Here is a 16,643-nt window from a genome sequence, read left to right on the forward strand (position 1 = left end):
CGTGTCCTACTCGTCTTTTCTTGGACGGCGCTCTCTCTCTCTTTCTCTCTCTTGACTCCGTCCTAAAAACAGAGTAAACATCAAAGGTGCATCCTACTGATGGTACATTTAAATCAGAGGGTCATAGTGAGAAGGATTTGACTAAAGTTAAATTAAAAATGTTTTTTTTTGGAACCTGTAAGACCGGCCTTTGCCTTTGTTTTCTTTTTGCAATGTCTCTAAATGTCAATGTCTCTTTTTGTAATGTCTCTAAATGCTGTTTGCTGAAGTCCTAGTGCCTTTTTTTTAAACATTTAATCCTCAGAAAATGGCACTACGAGTTGCTTTTTGAGACCTAACAACCTACTTCATGTTGTCTGACAAGTCTTGTCTATGCAATTTCTTGATAATACATTCTGTTCTAAAAGCAAGCCGGGACGCAGATTTGATCAGATTAAATTTAGCTCTTGAGCCTAATCAGTTCAACCAGGATTTACCAAAGGGTACAATTACTTCTCACAATGGGTTGGATTGGTTTGATTGAGCGTTTCTTTCACCATTTTGATCCTTTTCATCAAACTCCATGTGACTCATCAATCCTCAGTTGCTATAGATAGTAGCAGGTGGTTCCTATTAGCGAGACAGCCAAGCACTCCCAGTCATCAGCTGGCAGATTTTGCCGTAAGGAGCCACAAAGCAGCCGTCAGCCAGAAGGCCCGTCGTCTGACAGCCACCACAGTGTGAGAGGAGGGAAGAGGAACATCTTCAGGGAATCTGAGCACAGCTCAATCAACGAGAAGACACACCGCGGGTGATTTTTCCCATAATTACATGCGTCATTATCCCCTGATGTAAGACCTGTTTGTAGAACTGCAACCTCTGAGTGACCCAATTACCCCAAGATTGTATAGAGGCAATCTTTTCTGCATTTCAATGTCTTTCTTCTAAATTTGAAAGGTGTAACCACGCCATTGTCTCTGTTCAGCAGTGTGACAGAGGGGGTCTGACTCCAACTTTTTAGACTCCATCAACTAACTGGATGAAGCAAACAAACGCAGAATCTGTAAAATGATTTTACAGATTCATTTGGTGGAATTAAAAGGCTGTTCCAGGAATAGTGACATTTTTCTGCAATGATTTTAACTGGCAGCAAAAAATAGTCTATCATTCATCTTTTGTTAGTGAAAATTACATAAGAAAGGTCTTCTGGTCACTTTACAGCGACATTTAACAAGGAAATAATAATAAAAAAAATCCCAGTAGCAGCAAATTTACTGACTTTACCTAGACTTTGGGTGCATTCACTCTAGCCCTGGAAATGGACTATAGCGCAGGGCATTCTGGATAAATATATACCTGCCGAGTCTCCCGTTTTGACTGGGAAGCTACCATTTTTTATCTCCTTCCCACTGTGCTTCCGTATTATTATTTTCCCGTAAATATCCTGTATGATGGCGCCCCCTTTTAGGTTAGTTCTTCTCCCCTGTACGCCCCCCATCCCCGTTTCCTCCCCCACCTTCTGTTACGTATTCAACCCGCAGTCCGAAATCAAACTGGGTCTGCCGGACTATCAGGTGTGAAACTAGCATGTAAAGCAAACATGTCCATGAATGGCATCCTTAAAAGATCTTAAGGATCTCTTAAGCAGGAGTTTGTGTTACCACCACTATAGAAGCACCCACAATCTTCAGACCACAGACAGTGGAAGCTGCAGTCACAACATAGTTCATGAACATTGGGCATTTTGAGTCTCTGTTCAAAATGTTCCTAAGGATGCCGAAAAGATTATTATTGCCAAGGTCTAGGAATAAAAGTTCTAGTTCACTGTGAACCCTTTGGATGATCTATGCTCAAACATTTCTATAAAAAATAGCTCACTCATAGCACAGACATTCAAAAACAAAATCGATTCAGAATAGAAAAGTTGGTTCCCCAATCTCAGCCTTCTAGATAACTCTCTCAACCCACATTGGCGCTGAACTCCCCTGGAGACTTGGACGAATTCCCTTAAGAGACACCCTGAAAATTGAGAAGTTCATATAGCCTATCAGAACTTTCCCACTTCCCAAGAGGGAAGAACTCCAACACTAAGGCACTCAACCAATACCCAAATGGCCAACAGAGGATATGTCAGCTCACAACAGATACAGGGGTGATGACTTTCTACAATACACCGATTTCAATTTTGCTTCAAAGTGAGGTTGAGCTGGTGAAAAACTCCATGTGTGATGAAGAGTCCCTTTTAATGTTTCGCTAATAAGGTCACTTATCTTGGAGCACGGGGGACGACAGTGGTCCAGGACAGTCGTTGCCTATAAACAGCCCATCAGTGTTCTGAATGATGCAGGCAGCAAACAGCATCCCGGGTTCCTTCTCCCTCCCCATAATATCACGACTAAAAATAGAGCAGCCAGATTGCTGATCTTTATCAGGAACTGGAGGGCACAAAAAAGGAGAAGGAAAGAAAACGTCCAATGGAAAGTCCTTGCCCGGTCCATTTCGCCTGACAGGATCAGTCCCAAGGGGAGGTGGAGGCCAGAAGCACAGCCTTGGTTTGTTTCCATAGGGACATTTTCCAGAAATGGGGGATTACTTTAACTGGTCATGTGCAACAGATTCTGGGAGAGAAAAATCTAGTTTCATTATGTTTTTTTTAATTTTTTTTTATATGTACTAAAAAGGATAAATTATGCTAGCAGCTTATTGAGGCCAGAATAGAGCATACCGTTTTCTCAAAACATGGTGTTCCTATGTTTTTGAACTCTTAATTGGATACCTCTAAATAAAACACACTAAAGCCATCAGAACCTAATTTGGAAACTGACTAAATACACATCCCCTGTTGTGTTACAGGGTGGTGGCAACGTCATTGTGTGAGATGATTTTCTTTAGCATGAAATAGAAAGTTTACCTTAGAAAAAAACTGTTTGTTATTTCAGAAGACAATTAGAGCCACAATGGAAAGGGTTAGATGGAAATTGATGCGTTAGAATGGTCTAGCCAAAGTCTAGACCTAAATCAAATGGAGAATTTGTGCCAAGTCTTGAAAACTTGCATTCACAGATCCTCTGTCCTATTTGACCTTTCATGCAAAGGAGGATGGTGCAAAAAATGTCAATTTCGAGATGAATGATTTTGCAAGTTAATATAGAGAAAGACTGAGCAACGAAACGAGAGCACTGGTCCAGAAACAGCAAGAACATGACTAAATCACATTGTATTACATGAAAAAAAAAGATATTGGCCGAGTTCTCTGTCAGAACCTTCAGTTCTGTGTCCACTTTCTGCTGCTTTCCACAAACCCGCTGACTCTGAAGACAACTAGGACATGAAAAGACACTCCTTTGTTTAAAACCTAAAATAAAACCTCTGCGATTTCAGTTGTCTCTTCAAATAAAGACAAGAAAACAGCTTACTTTTTCACTTTGAGTAAGAGATGCTATTTTTGCCTGCCTTTGAGAGGGAATGAAAGGAACCCAGCAGTCTCCGAACAAACAAATCAAGACTAGACACATCCAGGTATGACAACCATCTCTTCATATAACCACACGTTTGTTTGGATGAGTTCTCAACTATTTCAGTGACAGTCCCATAATGCCAAGTCTCAGAAGACAATGGTCTTCTTCCTCATGTTCCTGATAAATAAAATGTCAATTCTGTTGTCTTTGTGCAATTCCCGCCAAAATCACATTGAGTTGTCCAACGTCTCATGTTGAAAGAACTGAGAAAATGAAAGGAAAACTTAAAATCGAAGCACACCTGCTCTCTTTTTGTATTGTCCCTAAGGAAGTTATCAAATGATCAAGTCAATAGTTGGTTCGAAGTTTGACGATTCATATTGTATCCCGATTCTTTGGCACCACTGGGTTGATTGTAAGAATCTGTTCCTTACAGTAAAATACAAAAACTTGGGGATGCTTTAGGCCTTTTGCACATTATTGCACAAAGACGTTAAGAGTATGGAAAAAGCCTGGCACAGAAGGAGCTATAGTCGTGCAAGATCAGCAGTCCATGGGAATGTAAACGGTGCCAATAAAAACCACATTTGCGGTATAAATGCCACACTCCCGAGATCACTTGGGTGCGTTTAGAAGTCCTACATGACTCTGAAGGGACCATGCTCTGGGAATGAGGTCATCTGCAGTCTTTGGACGTCTCGTTTTAAATACCTTCAGTCCCCATTCGTAATAGCTGCGCGGCTCGTAAAATATTCCGTCTCGTGCTCCTCGCGAGCCGTTGGACGGAATCGGGCGGGAATCCCAATGGAACGCGAGTAAGCGGATTAAATGTTGCTTTTATAATTGAGAGCGCCAAGCTAATTTGCGCCAAATCCCCTATCTTTTTTCTGATGCTACATGAAAGGAAGACAATAACAAACTCAGCATGGTCTAATTATGAGCTATGATTAGAAGAGGTGGTTTAATTTGCAAAGACGCTTTAGAGCAGTTCCTCCAAATACCTTGTTCTACTGAACATAGAGGGAAGCTTTACTTCCCGATTGCCCCATCTAATACCGCTCTCTTCGACCCATTTCCCTCACAATGTAAATAAATTTTTTTTTAAAAACTATGTATTTATTAATATGATGTTGCTCACAGAAGTAGGCCAAAGCTTCCCAGTAGAAAATGTTTCTAATTTAACCTTGTGGCTCCAGCTTTGGGCATGTTGCTCTGGTGCCATCTGCAGGTTGCCATCATGAATGCATCTCAACTTCATTTAATTTTAGTGGAGTAGTCAACACAAAGTAGCGGACAGTTATGAGGTGAAACGTATTTGTGTGGTTTATTTATTTTGGGAAACTCAAATCTGAAAAGTATGACGTTGTTCAACTTACCCCATGCACATGAATTTTGTCTGTAATTTACAAATATTAAATCAACACTGCGTTTATGATTACAAAGTGAACATATATAAACAAGTAAGGAGCTACGACTAATGTTTCCATTAAACATTTGTTTAATAGAAACATGGGAATTTTACTTACCCCTTACCGTAAGTCCGATTCATTTCTTTGGTTTCTTGTATCTTGTCTCTTTAGCTGTTGTGACGGTGTGCGAGAACTGGGAGATGGTGCGAGACTGCCACCTGGTGGATAACTTGATCATTGGCGCATTCATCATGGTGATTTTCAGGCATGTGTTCCAGTTTTTAGAGACCAGTCATACATGAAGCTATTGAACTGAAGAGCTGCTTCAGTGACGGACTGTTGCATCTTATGTGCGCGAAGGGGAACCATCATAGATCCTTCCTCCTGGTATCTTTTAAGAATATAACTACAACGGCTCCCAGCCAACTCAAACAGTTTTGCATTTTAAATAACATCTCTGACATATTTCAGCCTCTTAATATGATAGAGATCAAGTTTTGTTTTACAATTTTATTTCCTACCAATACCAAGGCAAGCTGAGGTTGTCCGCTCAGCCCCAACATGGAACAATCGTCACAGGCTTTAACAATGCACACATGGGAAATAAGGGATGAAAGCAGTGACAAAATAAGGCAAACCTCTTTGTGAGCTGTAAAAGATCAGCTTTCTGAATACGCCAACTGGCCCAGGGCTGGACAGCTCAGGAATAAAATGCTTTGGTTTTAATATTCAATTGCAATTAAAAAAAAAAAAAAGAAAAGAAAAGAAAGAATAAGTTAAACCTGTTAATCCGTGTTCAAATCAACACAATCCAACAGATTTTGACATCCGATTCAGCAACAAGGCTAATCCAGGCATCTGAAATCAATAAGTATAGTCACTCATGCTCGCTTTAAAACAATAAATAAATAAATAAACAAATAAGTGTTATTTAGTGTAACATACTAGGGCCATTGTAGATAGAAAAAAAACGTAATGACTGCCAAAAACACTGACATTTTGAGATTAATCTTAGACATTTTCTAGGGAAAACTAGGAAATTTCTGAGTTTCAAAAGTCAAAAATTTTTAACATTTGAAAATTATCAGAGTTTCAAATTTTCCATTAAAAAAAAGGAAAATTCTGAGTTTGAAAGGATAAAAAGGTGAGAATGAGTTTCAACAGTTAAAAATTTGACTTGAAAAATTTCTGTTTCAAACTTTCTACCAGAAACGAGGATATTTCAGAGTTTGAAGAGTTGAAAATGTCCTACTTTTGGGATTAATCTGAAAATTTCCACATTTTTTTGCCAAGAAAATATCTAACTTTGGGCTTTTCAAACTCAGAATTTTCCTTTTTTTTCTAGAATATTTGAGACTTATTGTCAAAAATGTACTCTTACTCCCCCACTGCAATGGCCCCAATATGGTGGTGTATAATAGTGTTTTTTTTCTCATAACAACAACAATAATTATAATGGGATGCTAAGGCAGAGTGGTAACTGTTGTAAATATGAGTTTAAAGAAGACGTGACACTGTGTGTCTGTAGCAGATTAAATGATTGTCGGTTCATGCAGTTACACTGTGAACAGGAAACCCAATGCAGTAACGCTGGACGTCCATCGCACCACAAGCTAAAGTTCACTTCTTTATAGGATTGCAATCTAAACATCCAGCAGCATCAGTCTCTTCGGGGGGAAAAGAATAAAAGTATCTAAAATGTGATAAAAGAGAAAACAAATTAATCGAAAGGTGTAGGATCCTTCTTTCAGCTAGCAGACAGCAACAGGCTGGGGGGGGGCTGCATTACTCGTACTTCTGTACATCTTGGGTGTGTCTGTCTGCAGGGTTAGGCTGCTGCTGTTGGAGCTGAGAAGTGTTCAACGAGGCAAGGAAACACTAAGCTTCTGCATAACAGTTTGGCTTCAACATTCAGACAGTTGTGAAAAGAAAACTGATGAGAGGTGAAAAAAGTGAGAAGTTCAAGCGGCTCTGTCTGCATGCCTTCACACGGACAAACAAATGCTGCTCTATAAACCTTTAAAACTCCCCTCCGCCCTTTTCCGTTTCATGGAGAAAATGGTTCTCAAGAACACACAGGTGTTGATATCCTTAGATAAATGGTGATGTGAGTGGAATATAGTCTGCATTGCTGGTCTTATTACAGTACCAGATGTAACTCAGGTCGGAATATCTTTAAAAAGTGCATGATTCATTTTGCCGATTATGGCGTCCAGCTGCTGCCAACTTCGTTGCCATTCCACCTGCTCTAATTAAATAAAATCAATGCAATATTTGAAAAAGATTATGCTGCCGTGTTGTCATGGAAACGTCTCAACTGGACCACCATATTGATCCCAAAAGGAAATTAACTGTTGTGACTCATAATTCAAGGTTCTTTGAGAGTTTATCCTCTCTAAAGGAAACTCCACTTAATTCTGCATTAAACAACAAATGCCGGCAAATATGTTACAGGCTGTACAAAGTGCATTATTGGAAGGTTGAGTGGAATGAAAAACTGTAGGAAAAAACAAAGAGGCACGTAACCTTTTAACCCTCCTGCAGTCTAAAGATAACATTGGGACCCCACAAGCTCTGTACCCTGTGCGCGGTCAGGCGGGGGTTGCACTGACCCTGTATGCGCTTTTACCAGGTTTTTCTTATTTGTGTGTTTTCAGCTGGCTGTAAGAAAAAAATTTAATCTGATAATTAGCTGTATTTCAGGTTTTCATTAGCTAGAGGCCACAATCCCCAAAACAAACAAAAATAAACCCTTTAAATGTACCATTGCGTGTAAATGAATCTTTTTTTTTTGTTTTGTTTTACCAAATTATGTTTTTGATTACATTCAAATTTTTAGTTATTCGCCTGGAGAACACCGAGATCTAGAAACATATTTTATCTCTAGCTAGCCTAGCGTAGCTTAGCGTCCCCCAGCAGCAGCTCTTTGCTGTCCTTAGCGACTAGAACATGCAAACAGATCCGTTTCAGGTTTACGTTTTATGTCATGACTGCGTGAGTCGTGGAAGCCTTTCAGATAATAAATATTCCTAGTAAACTGTCACATTGCTGCCTCCTGGTGGAGAGTTCATTCAGGCCTGTTGCGCCTCCTGAGGCCGGTTCCAGGCTGCTCTGAACACACCTGCTCAATGTTTGTCTTGCATGATGAAGAACACTCTGAATCTTCCACCTCGTCTTCCCCTTTATCATCCGCCTCCGCTTCTTCTTCCTCCTCCGCTTCTTCTTCTTCTTCTTCTTCTTCAGCAGACTCTGCCGGTTGGAGCTCCATCGTCTCCTTGCCTTGCGCCGCCGCCTCATCCCTGCCGTCTGCAGCTTCCTTTGGAGCCTCCAAAGAGTCGGGAGAGGGCTGTGCGTCCGCCGCCGTGGGGGTCTGGCTGGCTCCGATCGACTCGATCAGCTCGTCCAGGTTCCGGCCGCGGGAAACGTCTGAAACACAGAGCGGGATTTTAGCGCCCCGCGACCACAAGGCTTCCATGTAAAGCAGGTGTGACACAGAAATCTGTGCTCCATCAATTCTTGCAAATCTCCCCGACCACCACCGTCAGAAATGCTGCCTCTCATGCAAAACCGACTCCGAGGAAGATTCAAAGCGAAAGGCTGCTGGGGCTGGGAATTCAAAAACGATGGTCAAGAAATGGAACGGTGAGGCCGAGTCGGTGAGGAAACCAGAGCGAAGATTTGTTTTAGGTGATGATGGACATACACTTTTGTTACAGTTCTGCTTTCTAAAAGTATTTTGTCACATTTAATTACAGAAAAACTGCTTATTTCTATGGATTTTACACTGGCAGTCTTCTACATCCACCTACTTTCAGCTTTTACATGCAGCTCTGCTTCAATAAATATGATTTAATGGCCAAATTCCCTCTTTAGTTCACTATTGAGTTATATAAAGGCCTGGTGGGGAGCCAGTCATTTGATTTGGGTATCTTACAGCAGAATAAAAAAAATATTTTACTATCCATCGCTCAGACTTTAAAACACACAGATTTGTGTGAGTGATTCTTCGTGTGGAGACCCCACAGAACCCCAGAGCCCGTTCTGCCAGCCCACCATTGGCGCTCAGCGGCGGACAGTCCATTCCTCTCTTCTTCATCAGGTAGCGGATGGTCTGCAGCTGAGACATAATCTCGTTCTTCTGCTCCTGGGCAACGGATTTCACGCTACGGAGGAAAACGGGACAGAAACGCGGAATTACGGTGAAATATGAGATTATACAATCTACTCAAGTGTGTAGAGGTGAATGTGCAACAGTGTTAATGTGCACTGATTGATTGGTTTGACATCAGGATGTTTTTCTGAATGCACCTTAATCATCAAATATTTTTATGACAAACCATATTTTTCATACAAAATAAACTATTGTACATCAGAATTGTCTTTTTCCGATTACAGATTTCTAACGTTTTGCTGGTGTAGAAAGTGTTTTTAGTCCATTTCGAGCAACAACAGCAGCACCTGGGTTTCCATTAACCATATAATTGAGCAAATTGGAATTAGAAAAATAAATTTGCTTAATGGAAACATGTCAATTTAAAAAAAAGACGTTTTTGAGAAAAAGTTTCTCCGCTAGGATGAGGTGGTTTTTCAACAACATTGAAATTAGCGCATTGCATTTCCCAAAACACTTTCACATCAAACGAATCACATGATCAACAGTGGTGATGTTACCACTGACAGAAATGATGAAGACGACAACAGGAAATGGTGGGAGGATGATGGTGCTCCATGTTTTCTAAAGACTTATGTGAACAAACTCATTCAGTTGTGATTTTAATTGGATTTCTAATTTACTGGAAACTCCAATTGTGAAATTGGGATTTTTCGACATCAGTAGAATATTGGCAAAGTGTTGCGCTCTTTTGTAATGGAAACAGAGCTAGTGAGAACCTTCTTTATAAACTCTGGCTGCATTGAAGCAAATGTAATTAACATCTGCATTTTTGGGGGGGGGGAAAATAGCTGGATATTTTTGTCCCCATTTACAAAATTACAGAAAGAAAAAACATGGCTACTAAAGCAAAAATAAATCCTCTTGTACCAAACATTTTCCATTTACAATAATAGAAATTGAAGTGACAAATTTGCTTATTATTAAACTTTGGTCAGACAAAATCCAAGCACAGCAGTTTGGACAGCTTTGACCTAACTACCATAGAACAGAGGAGAATAACATTAACACAACAGATTTATTATTATTTAAACAGTGGACACTTCTGTATGAGGAAACCTGACCAGTTAGTGAGCGGGTCCAGCTGGGTGAGGATGGAGTTGAGCATCCTCTCCGTCTGTGCCAGCCTTTGTTCCAGTTCATTTAACTGGTTCTCTGTGTCAAAAAACAAACAAGACAGGAATACAAGTCAACCGTAACCAAATGCGTGTGGCTGCAGCCCAAACAAAGGCAAAGAGGAAAACACACCTGCCTCTGCTGACTTTTTGGCCCCCTTAGCGAACTTATCCTTTTGTGTTTTGTTATCTGAAGACTTGATCTGTGACAGAGAAGCAAATAAAACATTTTGATTTCAGTAATTACGTTTCAGAGTGGTAAAGTGCAACACAAAGTGGCTACCTTCAGAAACTTGTATGCTGCAAACACGCCCACTCCGATGGCATAGAGGGGCATCAGGGTGAACACGTAGCCTTTGTTGTTGTTGGACTTGTACTTGTCGCTCTTCATCTCCTGCTCCAGGCGCTTCTTCATCTGCTGGATGTTGTCGGCGCTCTGGTGGGAGCCGGGGGGGCTCACGTTGATGGGCTGGCCCCTGGATGCTCCAGGGCCTGGACCTGCAGCGTCATGGAAACGGGGAAAGGAAGGAGATGAGAGTCGTGAATGGACTGCGCCAAAAACCCAGATAAAGAGGAATTAGGGTCGTACTAGTAAATCTGCCTGCAGATCCATTAGATGCATCAAAACGAAGAGTTTGGAACATTTCTAAATGTTCCAAACTCTGAAAGTTTCTTAGTACCAGCAAACGTCAGTTGCTTTGATGAATACCTTTAATTCCCAAGTTATATGTTCGAGAAAAAAAATAAGTAAATCAACCATCTCTGTCTACCATCTTGGAAGTCTGTTCTCTCTTTCAGGAGTCCAAAAAATAAATAAAGTCATTCCTCAGCTGAGAACTAGATGGCGATCGTCTGGGATTTTAAACGGAAAAAGAAATGAAAGACTTTGTGAGATTGCACTAATCCACTCAGTTTAATGGGTTGGGGTCATGAATCTACTTTTACTTTACACTACACTGCTGGAAGCAGCCATTACAGCACTGTAAGCTGCAGATAGAAAACCAAACATGCTCCATAAAACCTCAATAAGCCGTAAACAAACCACAATGGATCTCTGTGTAAAGAGGGTTAAAGTGCATAAAGAAGACATTCTCATGACAATGTGCAACAAATTGCCGCTAATGCCACATTTATTGAATTATTCATGGTGTTCTTCGTCTGAGTAGCTGCCCCACAACTGGCAAAGAGAAGGGCCAAATGGAGGAGCGTCACACTAAACATGGACAATATTAGATGCCATTTTGTCATTCTGTTACAATTTACTGGAATTTTGTGATGGAGCAACACAAAGTTGCGTATATTTATGAAAAGAAGGGAAAAGTTCACGCATTTGTATTCAGCCTCTTAAACTGACAACCATAAGTAAAATCCTAATTGAATTAGAAAGTTTTTTTTTTTTTTTGTTTTGTTTTTTTTACATTTCATATAACCCCTCCCCGGCCGAATAACCAAAAATTCTAAAATGAAACGGATATCAAATCCAACTTTAGTTTTATTTCCTAAATAGCATAATTGTTTTACTTTTTGTGTGGGTCATAAATTGGTTTAATGCTAATATTCGTATAAAATGATCAAATCTTAACTCACATCTACACTAGACTATTTTAATATGTTTTAAGTAAAATAAAAATTTAAACAGGAAAAAACCTTGATAACTAACTGAACATGTTTTTCTTAAGTTTAATAACTATTTCACGGCATCCTCTTTGGATATTTAATCGTTTAAAACTAATAAGGTTATCAGAACCATGGACAGCAGCCACCCGGATATAAAGTTCAGCAAGTCTACAGATATCCTCCTGAACATACTTCAAGTTCAACTAGATTTAAAATCCAATGTCCTGTGAAAATATTATAATGTTGCACTTTTTGCTACATTGGAACTTTTAACACAATAACCGTATTTTGGCACAATATTTCCTATTCAGGTAAAAGCCTGATTGTTTCTGAGGAAAAATGCGACAACCACACACAGGCCACGGACAAGAACACACGCACACATACACATACACAGGACACCAGCGGCCTGGTGGGAAACACACACACAAGCCAGAACGGGAACTAATCACCTTTTCTGTTGTAGCGATGGTCAGATTTGGTTTCCTTCGCCGCCGTCCCCCCGCCGACACCGAACAACCTCGGCAGGACGACAAACGTGAAGAGCACCGCCGTGAACGCCAGGGCGACTTGTTGAGATGTTGACAATACCATTCCTGCTGCTGGGGAAAATAGCCAAGGAACAGCGCCGAACACCGGGCACAAACAGCAGCAAACAGCGCTGGCCGCCAGTAAAGAGCAACTAAGCGGTGAGAATGCGTCTGGAATCAGATATAAACTGGAGTTATGAGAGAAGAAGGTGACGGAAGCTGCCTCTTGCAACTCTAACACCAAAACAGCTGCGCTCTGTTGCTTACACTGATTACTTCCGGAACAGAAACCTTCACAATAAAAGCTTCTGCTTCAAAACAAATCTTTAAGTATGCACAGAATTTTGAAGACGGCATACTTGCATCCGTTTGTTTAAACTTAAATTCAAAAATATACTAATGGCAGATTTTGGTTTCAAATGTTTATTAGTTCATTCAACAAGAATCTCGTTTAATAATTCAACTAAAAATCATCTTTGAAAAATAAAATGATAGATAGATAGATAGATAGATAGATAGATAGATAGATAGATAGATAGATAGATAGATAGATAGATAGATAGATAGAACGTTTTCAAATGTGAAGATATCAAAACATGATGACTATTTTTATGTATTTTTTGTGACATATTACTTTTAAAAAAAACTAAAAAAAAAAAAAACTAAACTAAATCTAATAATTTTTTTTTTAAGTCAGCACAAAATATTATTTTAATTTGAAAATGTGACTCTTAAACATCCGGAGTCGCTGGATCAACATGTTCTTTTGCTTTTTGTTACCATAGCGCTTTATCACACTATAGGAGACTGCCCTCTGCTGACCAAAAAAGGAAAAAACCTTAAATGCAATGGAGGGGATTAAAACAAGTGATGGGTAAATAAAATAAAAGTAGTGTGATATTCTAAGGTACATGTGAATGGCTGGTAAAGTGTGTGTGTGTGTGTGTGTGTGTGTGTGTGTGTGTGTGTGTGTGTGTGTGTGTGTGGGTGTGTGTGTATACACTGCGTGCACTTGGGTGTTTTGGAATCAAAATTATAAAATTGTCGGGTTTTGGTCTGAGACGCTGTACTAATTAGTGCTTGGAACTGGAACTGATCCATATTAGTTTTATATTAGGTTTCATATTAGTTATATTATTAGTTTCTGCCTTTATTTCCCTTTGCCCAAACGTAGATCACTATGAACCATCTTTGACATCAGCTGCTACAGCCGTTTCTGTTTTCTATGACTATCTAATGTTTTTGTTGTTGGTGGTTTTTCTACACAGCAGGCAATGTGTAAAAGACTCAAATGCTCCAACAGACATGTCTTGCTGCCTATTTTTACTGTTTCCGTCTGATAAGAACAAAAACACATTACTGAGTGATTTGTCTTATTAAAGTTATTTTAAGAAATTCTATAGCAATGAACCAGATTTTAAGAAATAAATATATTATGTCAAGTCAATTAACTCTTTTTATTGTTGTTGTTATTGGATCACTAGTTCACTTTTTTTCCAATGTGGTAAACCATTGCTGACACAGAAGCTAAGAATTCCAGGCGCATCTGGTTCTTTTTATTGGATCTGCTGATTAAATTGGTTGATGGGATCTCAGCACGACTTTATCTTGTATTAAATTATTCTGATGATAACGCAGCAACATGTTGATGACTACTGAAATGTTCACTTTTGGTTCATCATTGATTTTTGTTACAGTGGACTGGTTTAGCTTAACTGCTTCGTGTTTTAACAATGCATAATAAAGGAAGTGTGAATAATAATTAAACCTGTAGCGACAGCCCAATATGGTAGACAAGATAAGGTTGTAAAAACAGGGATGGTGTTATCAGGGCATCAGCTTTGACAGTTAAGTATAACTCGGCAAACAAGCGACCAATTCTCTTCCTGAACTCGTGGAATCTTGTTGAACCCAACAAACCTTTATACACTCCTCCCCTATATACGCTTGCACCCTTTCTCTGAATGAGCCAAGGACAACATAGAAAAGAATAGAATAGAATAGAAATACTTTATTCATCCCAGACAGAAACAAACATGGTGGTATTTCCTGTACGGAAGGCCTTTAACAAAAAACTTTTGAGGAGTTTATGATTTTTGAAAAAGATCAATAAATGACAAGAATGATGATTCTGTTGTTTGGAGAAAAATTCATAAAACGTTTACCGTGGTTCAGATATTTTCATCACGATTACAACACTGAAAAATATCTGTATGTTTAACAGTAATAAGCAGTCAAATTGTGACAGGAAAAATTAGTTCAATGTAAAACAATAAAAAACTGTTGAAGTTACCGTGAATAAATAAAGTCAGTGAAAACAATAATTTGTTTTATATTTGTGCGTTAATTTTCTAAGTTGTTTTCATGTCACTTTTAAAACATTTTTAGCCTTAATAATCACCAATAGCAAGGTCATCCAACAGTGAAAGAAAAAAAAAAAAAAACTTTACCCATAATTCTACTGTATTTTACCGCAGAATTTACGTTTTCTTTTTTTAAAGTGAAGGCTATTTTTAGGATAATTTCTATACTTTCATGCTGAATTTATTTCAACAGAGATTTCAGGAAATACAGGATGGAAAAAGTACCACAAGGTGAAGCAAGAGGAGCACTTACAGCCTCAATGAAGTATTCATAACCTTTCAACTATTTTACGAACTTTTTAACACTTTGTTCAAAACTTGCTGGTACAAATCTTTCGCTTTACGTCTCCATCAGCTTTACACATCTTATACCCACATTTTCCTTTTTGTTATTTTGCCTACATGACTTGTGTGATAAACTGCAAATGGGACCTGTTGAACAAAACCACACAACGGATTATTTCACAAGTCGAAACAGAAAAGCCGTCTTCGAGAAACTAAGTACACCCTGTCATTGAACAGCTTGTACTCTTCGTATAGAACTGGGAGAACTTTTTTTTTTTTTGCTAGCATATTGTTAAGCAATTACAGTTAACTTTTATAGCCCAGGTGCCACGACTGAAAGCAAACTGATCACTAACCCTTCGCCATGCTGTCTTATAGCTCATATATATATATATATAGACCTTCCTGATAAGCTTTGTTTGCAGATGGCTCTGTGTATAAAGATTAAAACAATCTCTAATCATAATTTTGTAATGACTTACTCTTCTGACTTTGTCTGAATACAGATGTTTCTCTATCAGTGATGTGTTTCAACTATTTAAAAAAACATTTACACTTTGCAATTACGTTTTTTTTAGTGTTTGTCTCACATACAATCACAGTAGATACACTGACATTTGCAGTCGGCATACGAGGCACTAAACGGGGAGATCTGGTTACCCATTAGGTTCCTTCGAACCTAATGGGTTCGAAGGAACCCATTAGGTTCTTACATATTTGTTTTATTTTCGCTTCTACTAGAAATGGCAGTTAACATTTAACATCTTACACTGTTACACTAACAGTGTAAGATGTTAGTGTGCAATTTTCAGTTTGCTTCTGCCTTCTGTAAATATCAAAAATAGCTAGTGAAACCTCCAACATGAGAAAACATGGGATGTCTTTGGAAGGAGATGGTTTGTGTTTGGGGCAAAGTGTGATTATCAGAAACTGATAGTCTCTGACCTTTGTCAGAAAGAGAGAGTGTCTTAACAAAAGTTTTCTACGTGTTTGTGACAACAAATACAAATACTCCTCTTATGAAATATTCAGTTTCCAGCACGATTTCCAAGTGGAGAAGACTTGACTCCATAAATACATTGGAAGCGTCCCTTTACGTTTATGCATCTTCCTTCATCTCCATTTCCATTTTATTGCACCCGACTAAACTTATCAACCGACCCCATTGGCCTGCTGCTTTACATGTGGTTTGTGCTTATTTCTTGGAAATGCTGCAGTTAAAAGATGAGCATTTCCGAGAAAGGTTCATGGTTTATATTTTTAGACCTCAAGAAAGAATTTGACACAAAAATCTTGCTGAAAGTGAAATAAAAGTGAAGTGGAGCGCAGCAGCTGCGGTCATTTGTCCATTTCTCCGCTGATTTGCAGCGACACACAACAATGGCGAACCTCGTGGTTCTGGTTGTGATGGACTATAAATAAGCCCAGAAATTTGATTTTGTCTTATAAAAATCAAATTTACATCACACCAAGTTAATATTATATAGTTCTGGTGTTTTACACTGTCGGCGCAGAACGGCAGCTCAGAACTCTGACCAGCTTCTCTGCTTTTCTCATCTTTATTACCGTCGGCTCTTCAGAGAAACGAGCTGCTAGCAGCGCTGCTAATTCACGGTAATTCACATGCTTCCTTCTTTCAATGAGTGGAGTTACAAGTGCCTTTCCTAGCTGCTCCAGGAACACCCTCCTCTTGTTGTGCTTACGAGACATCCAGGT

The 16,643-nt window shown here is 39.2% G+C and overlaps 2 protein-coding genes across 2 annotated transcripts in view; both read right to left on the minus strand.

Moving 5' to 3' along the window:
* Positions 1 to 6,495, minus strand: part of kcnc2 (potassium voltage-gated channel, Shaw-related subfamily, member 2) — a 68,502-nt gene extending 62,007 nt beyond the window's left edge. Inside the window, exon 1 of the mRNA XM_008401288.2 lies at positions 4,964 to 6,495. The gene's annotated coding sequence lies outside the window, so the exon portion shown is untranslated. The remainder of the gene's footprint in view (positions 1 to 4,963) is intronic.
* A 97-nt stretch (positions 6,496 to 6,592) lies between these two features.
* LOC103459598 (resistance to inhibitors of cholinesterase protein 3) lies at positions 6,593 to 12,562 on the minus strand. The gene is made up of 6 exons (XM_008401296.2): positions 12,202 to 12,562; positions 10,416 to 10,630; positions 10,266 to 10,335; positions 10,082 to 10,172; positions 8,900 to 9,009; positions 6,593 to 8,272 (listed from the first exon to the last, which is right to left on the minus strand). The coding sequence occupies exons 1-6, from the start codon at positions 12,341 to 12,343 to the stop codon at positions 7,914 to 7,916; spliced, it is 987 nt and encodes a 328-aa protein (XP_008399518.1). The 5' UTR covers positions 12,344 to 12,562; the 3' UTR covers positions 6,593 to 7,913.
* Positions 12,563 to 16,643: the final 4,081 nt, after the last annotated feature.

The sequence above is a fragment of the Poecilia reticulata genome, linkage group LG23 (assembly GCF_000633615.1).
Source record: "Poecilia reticulata strain Guanapo linkage group LG23, Guppy_female_1.0+MT, whole genome shotgun sequence".
NCBI lineage: Eukaryota > Metazoa > Chordata > Actinopteri > Cyprinodontiformes > Poeciliidae > Poecilia > Poecilia reticulata.

What these genes read in the sequence shown, in the direction of transcription:
- LOC103459598 (XM_008401296.2), bottom strand. Translation starts at nt 12,343, where the DNA reads ATGGTATTGTCAACATCTCAACAAGTCGCCCTGGCGTTCACGGCGGTG. An exon ending in CAGCATACAAGTTTCTGAAG is followed by an intron (nt 10,336 to 10,415) that starts GTAGCCACTTTG and finishes TCTCTGTCACAG; the next exon opens with ATCAAGTCTTCAGATAACAA. An exon ending in CTGGACCCGCTCACTAACTG is followed by an intron (nt 9,010 to 10,081) that starts GTCAGGTTTCCT and finishes TTTCCTCCGTAG; the next exon opens with CGTGAAATCCGTTGCCCAGG.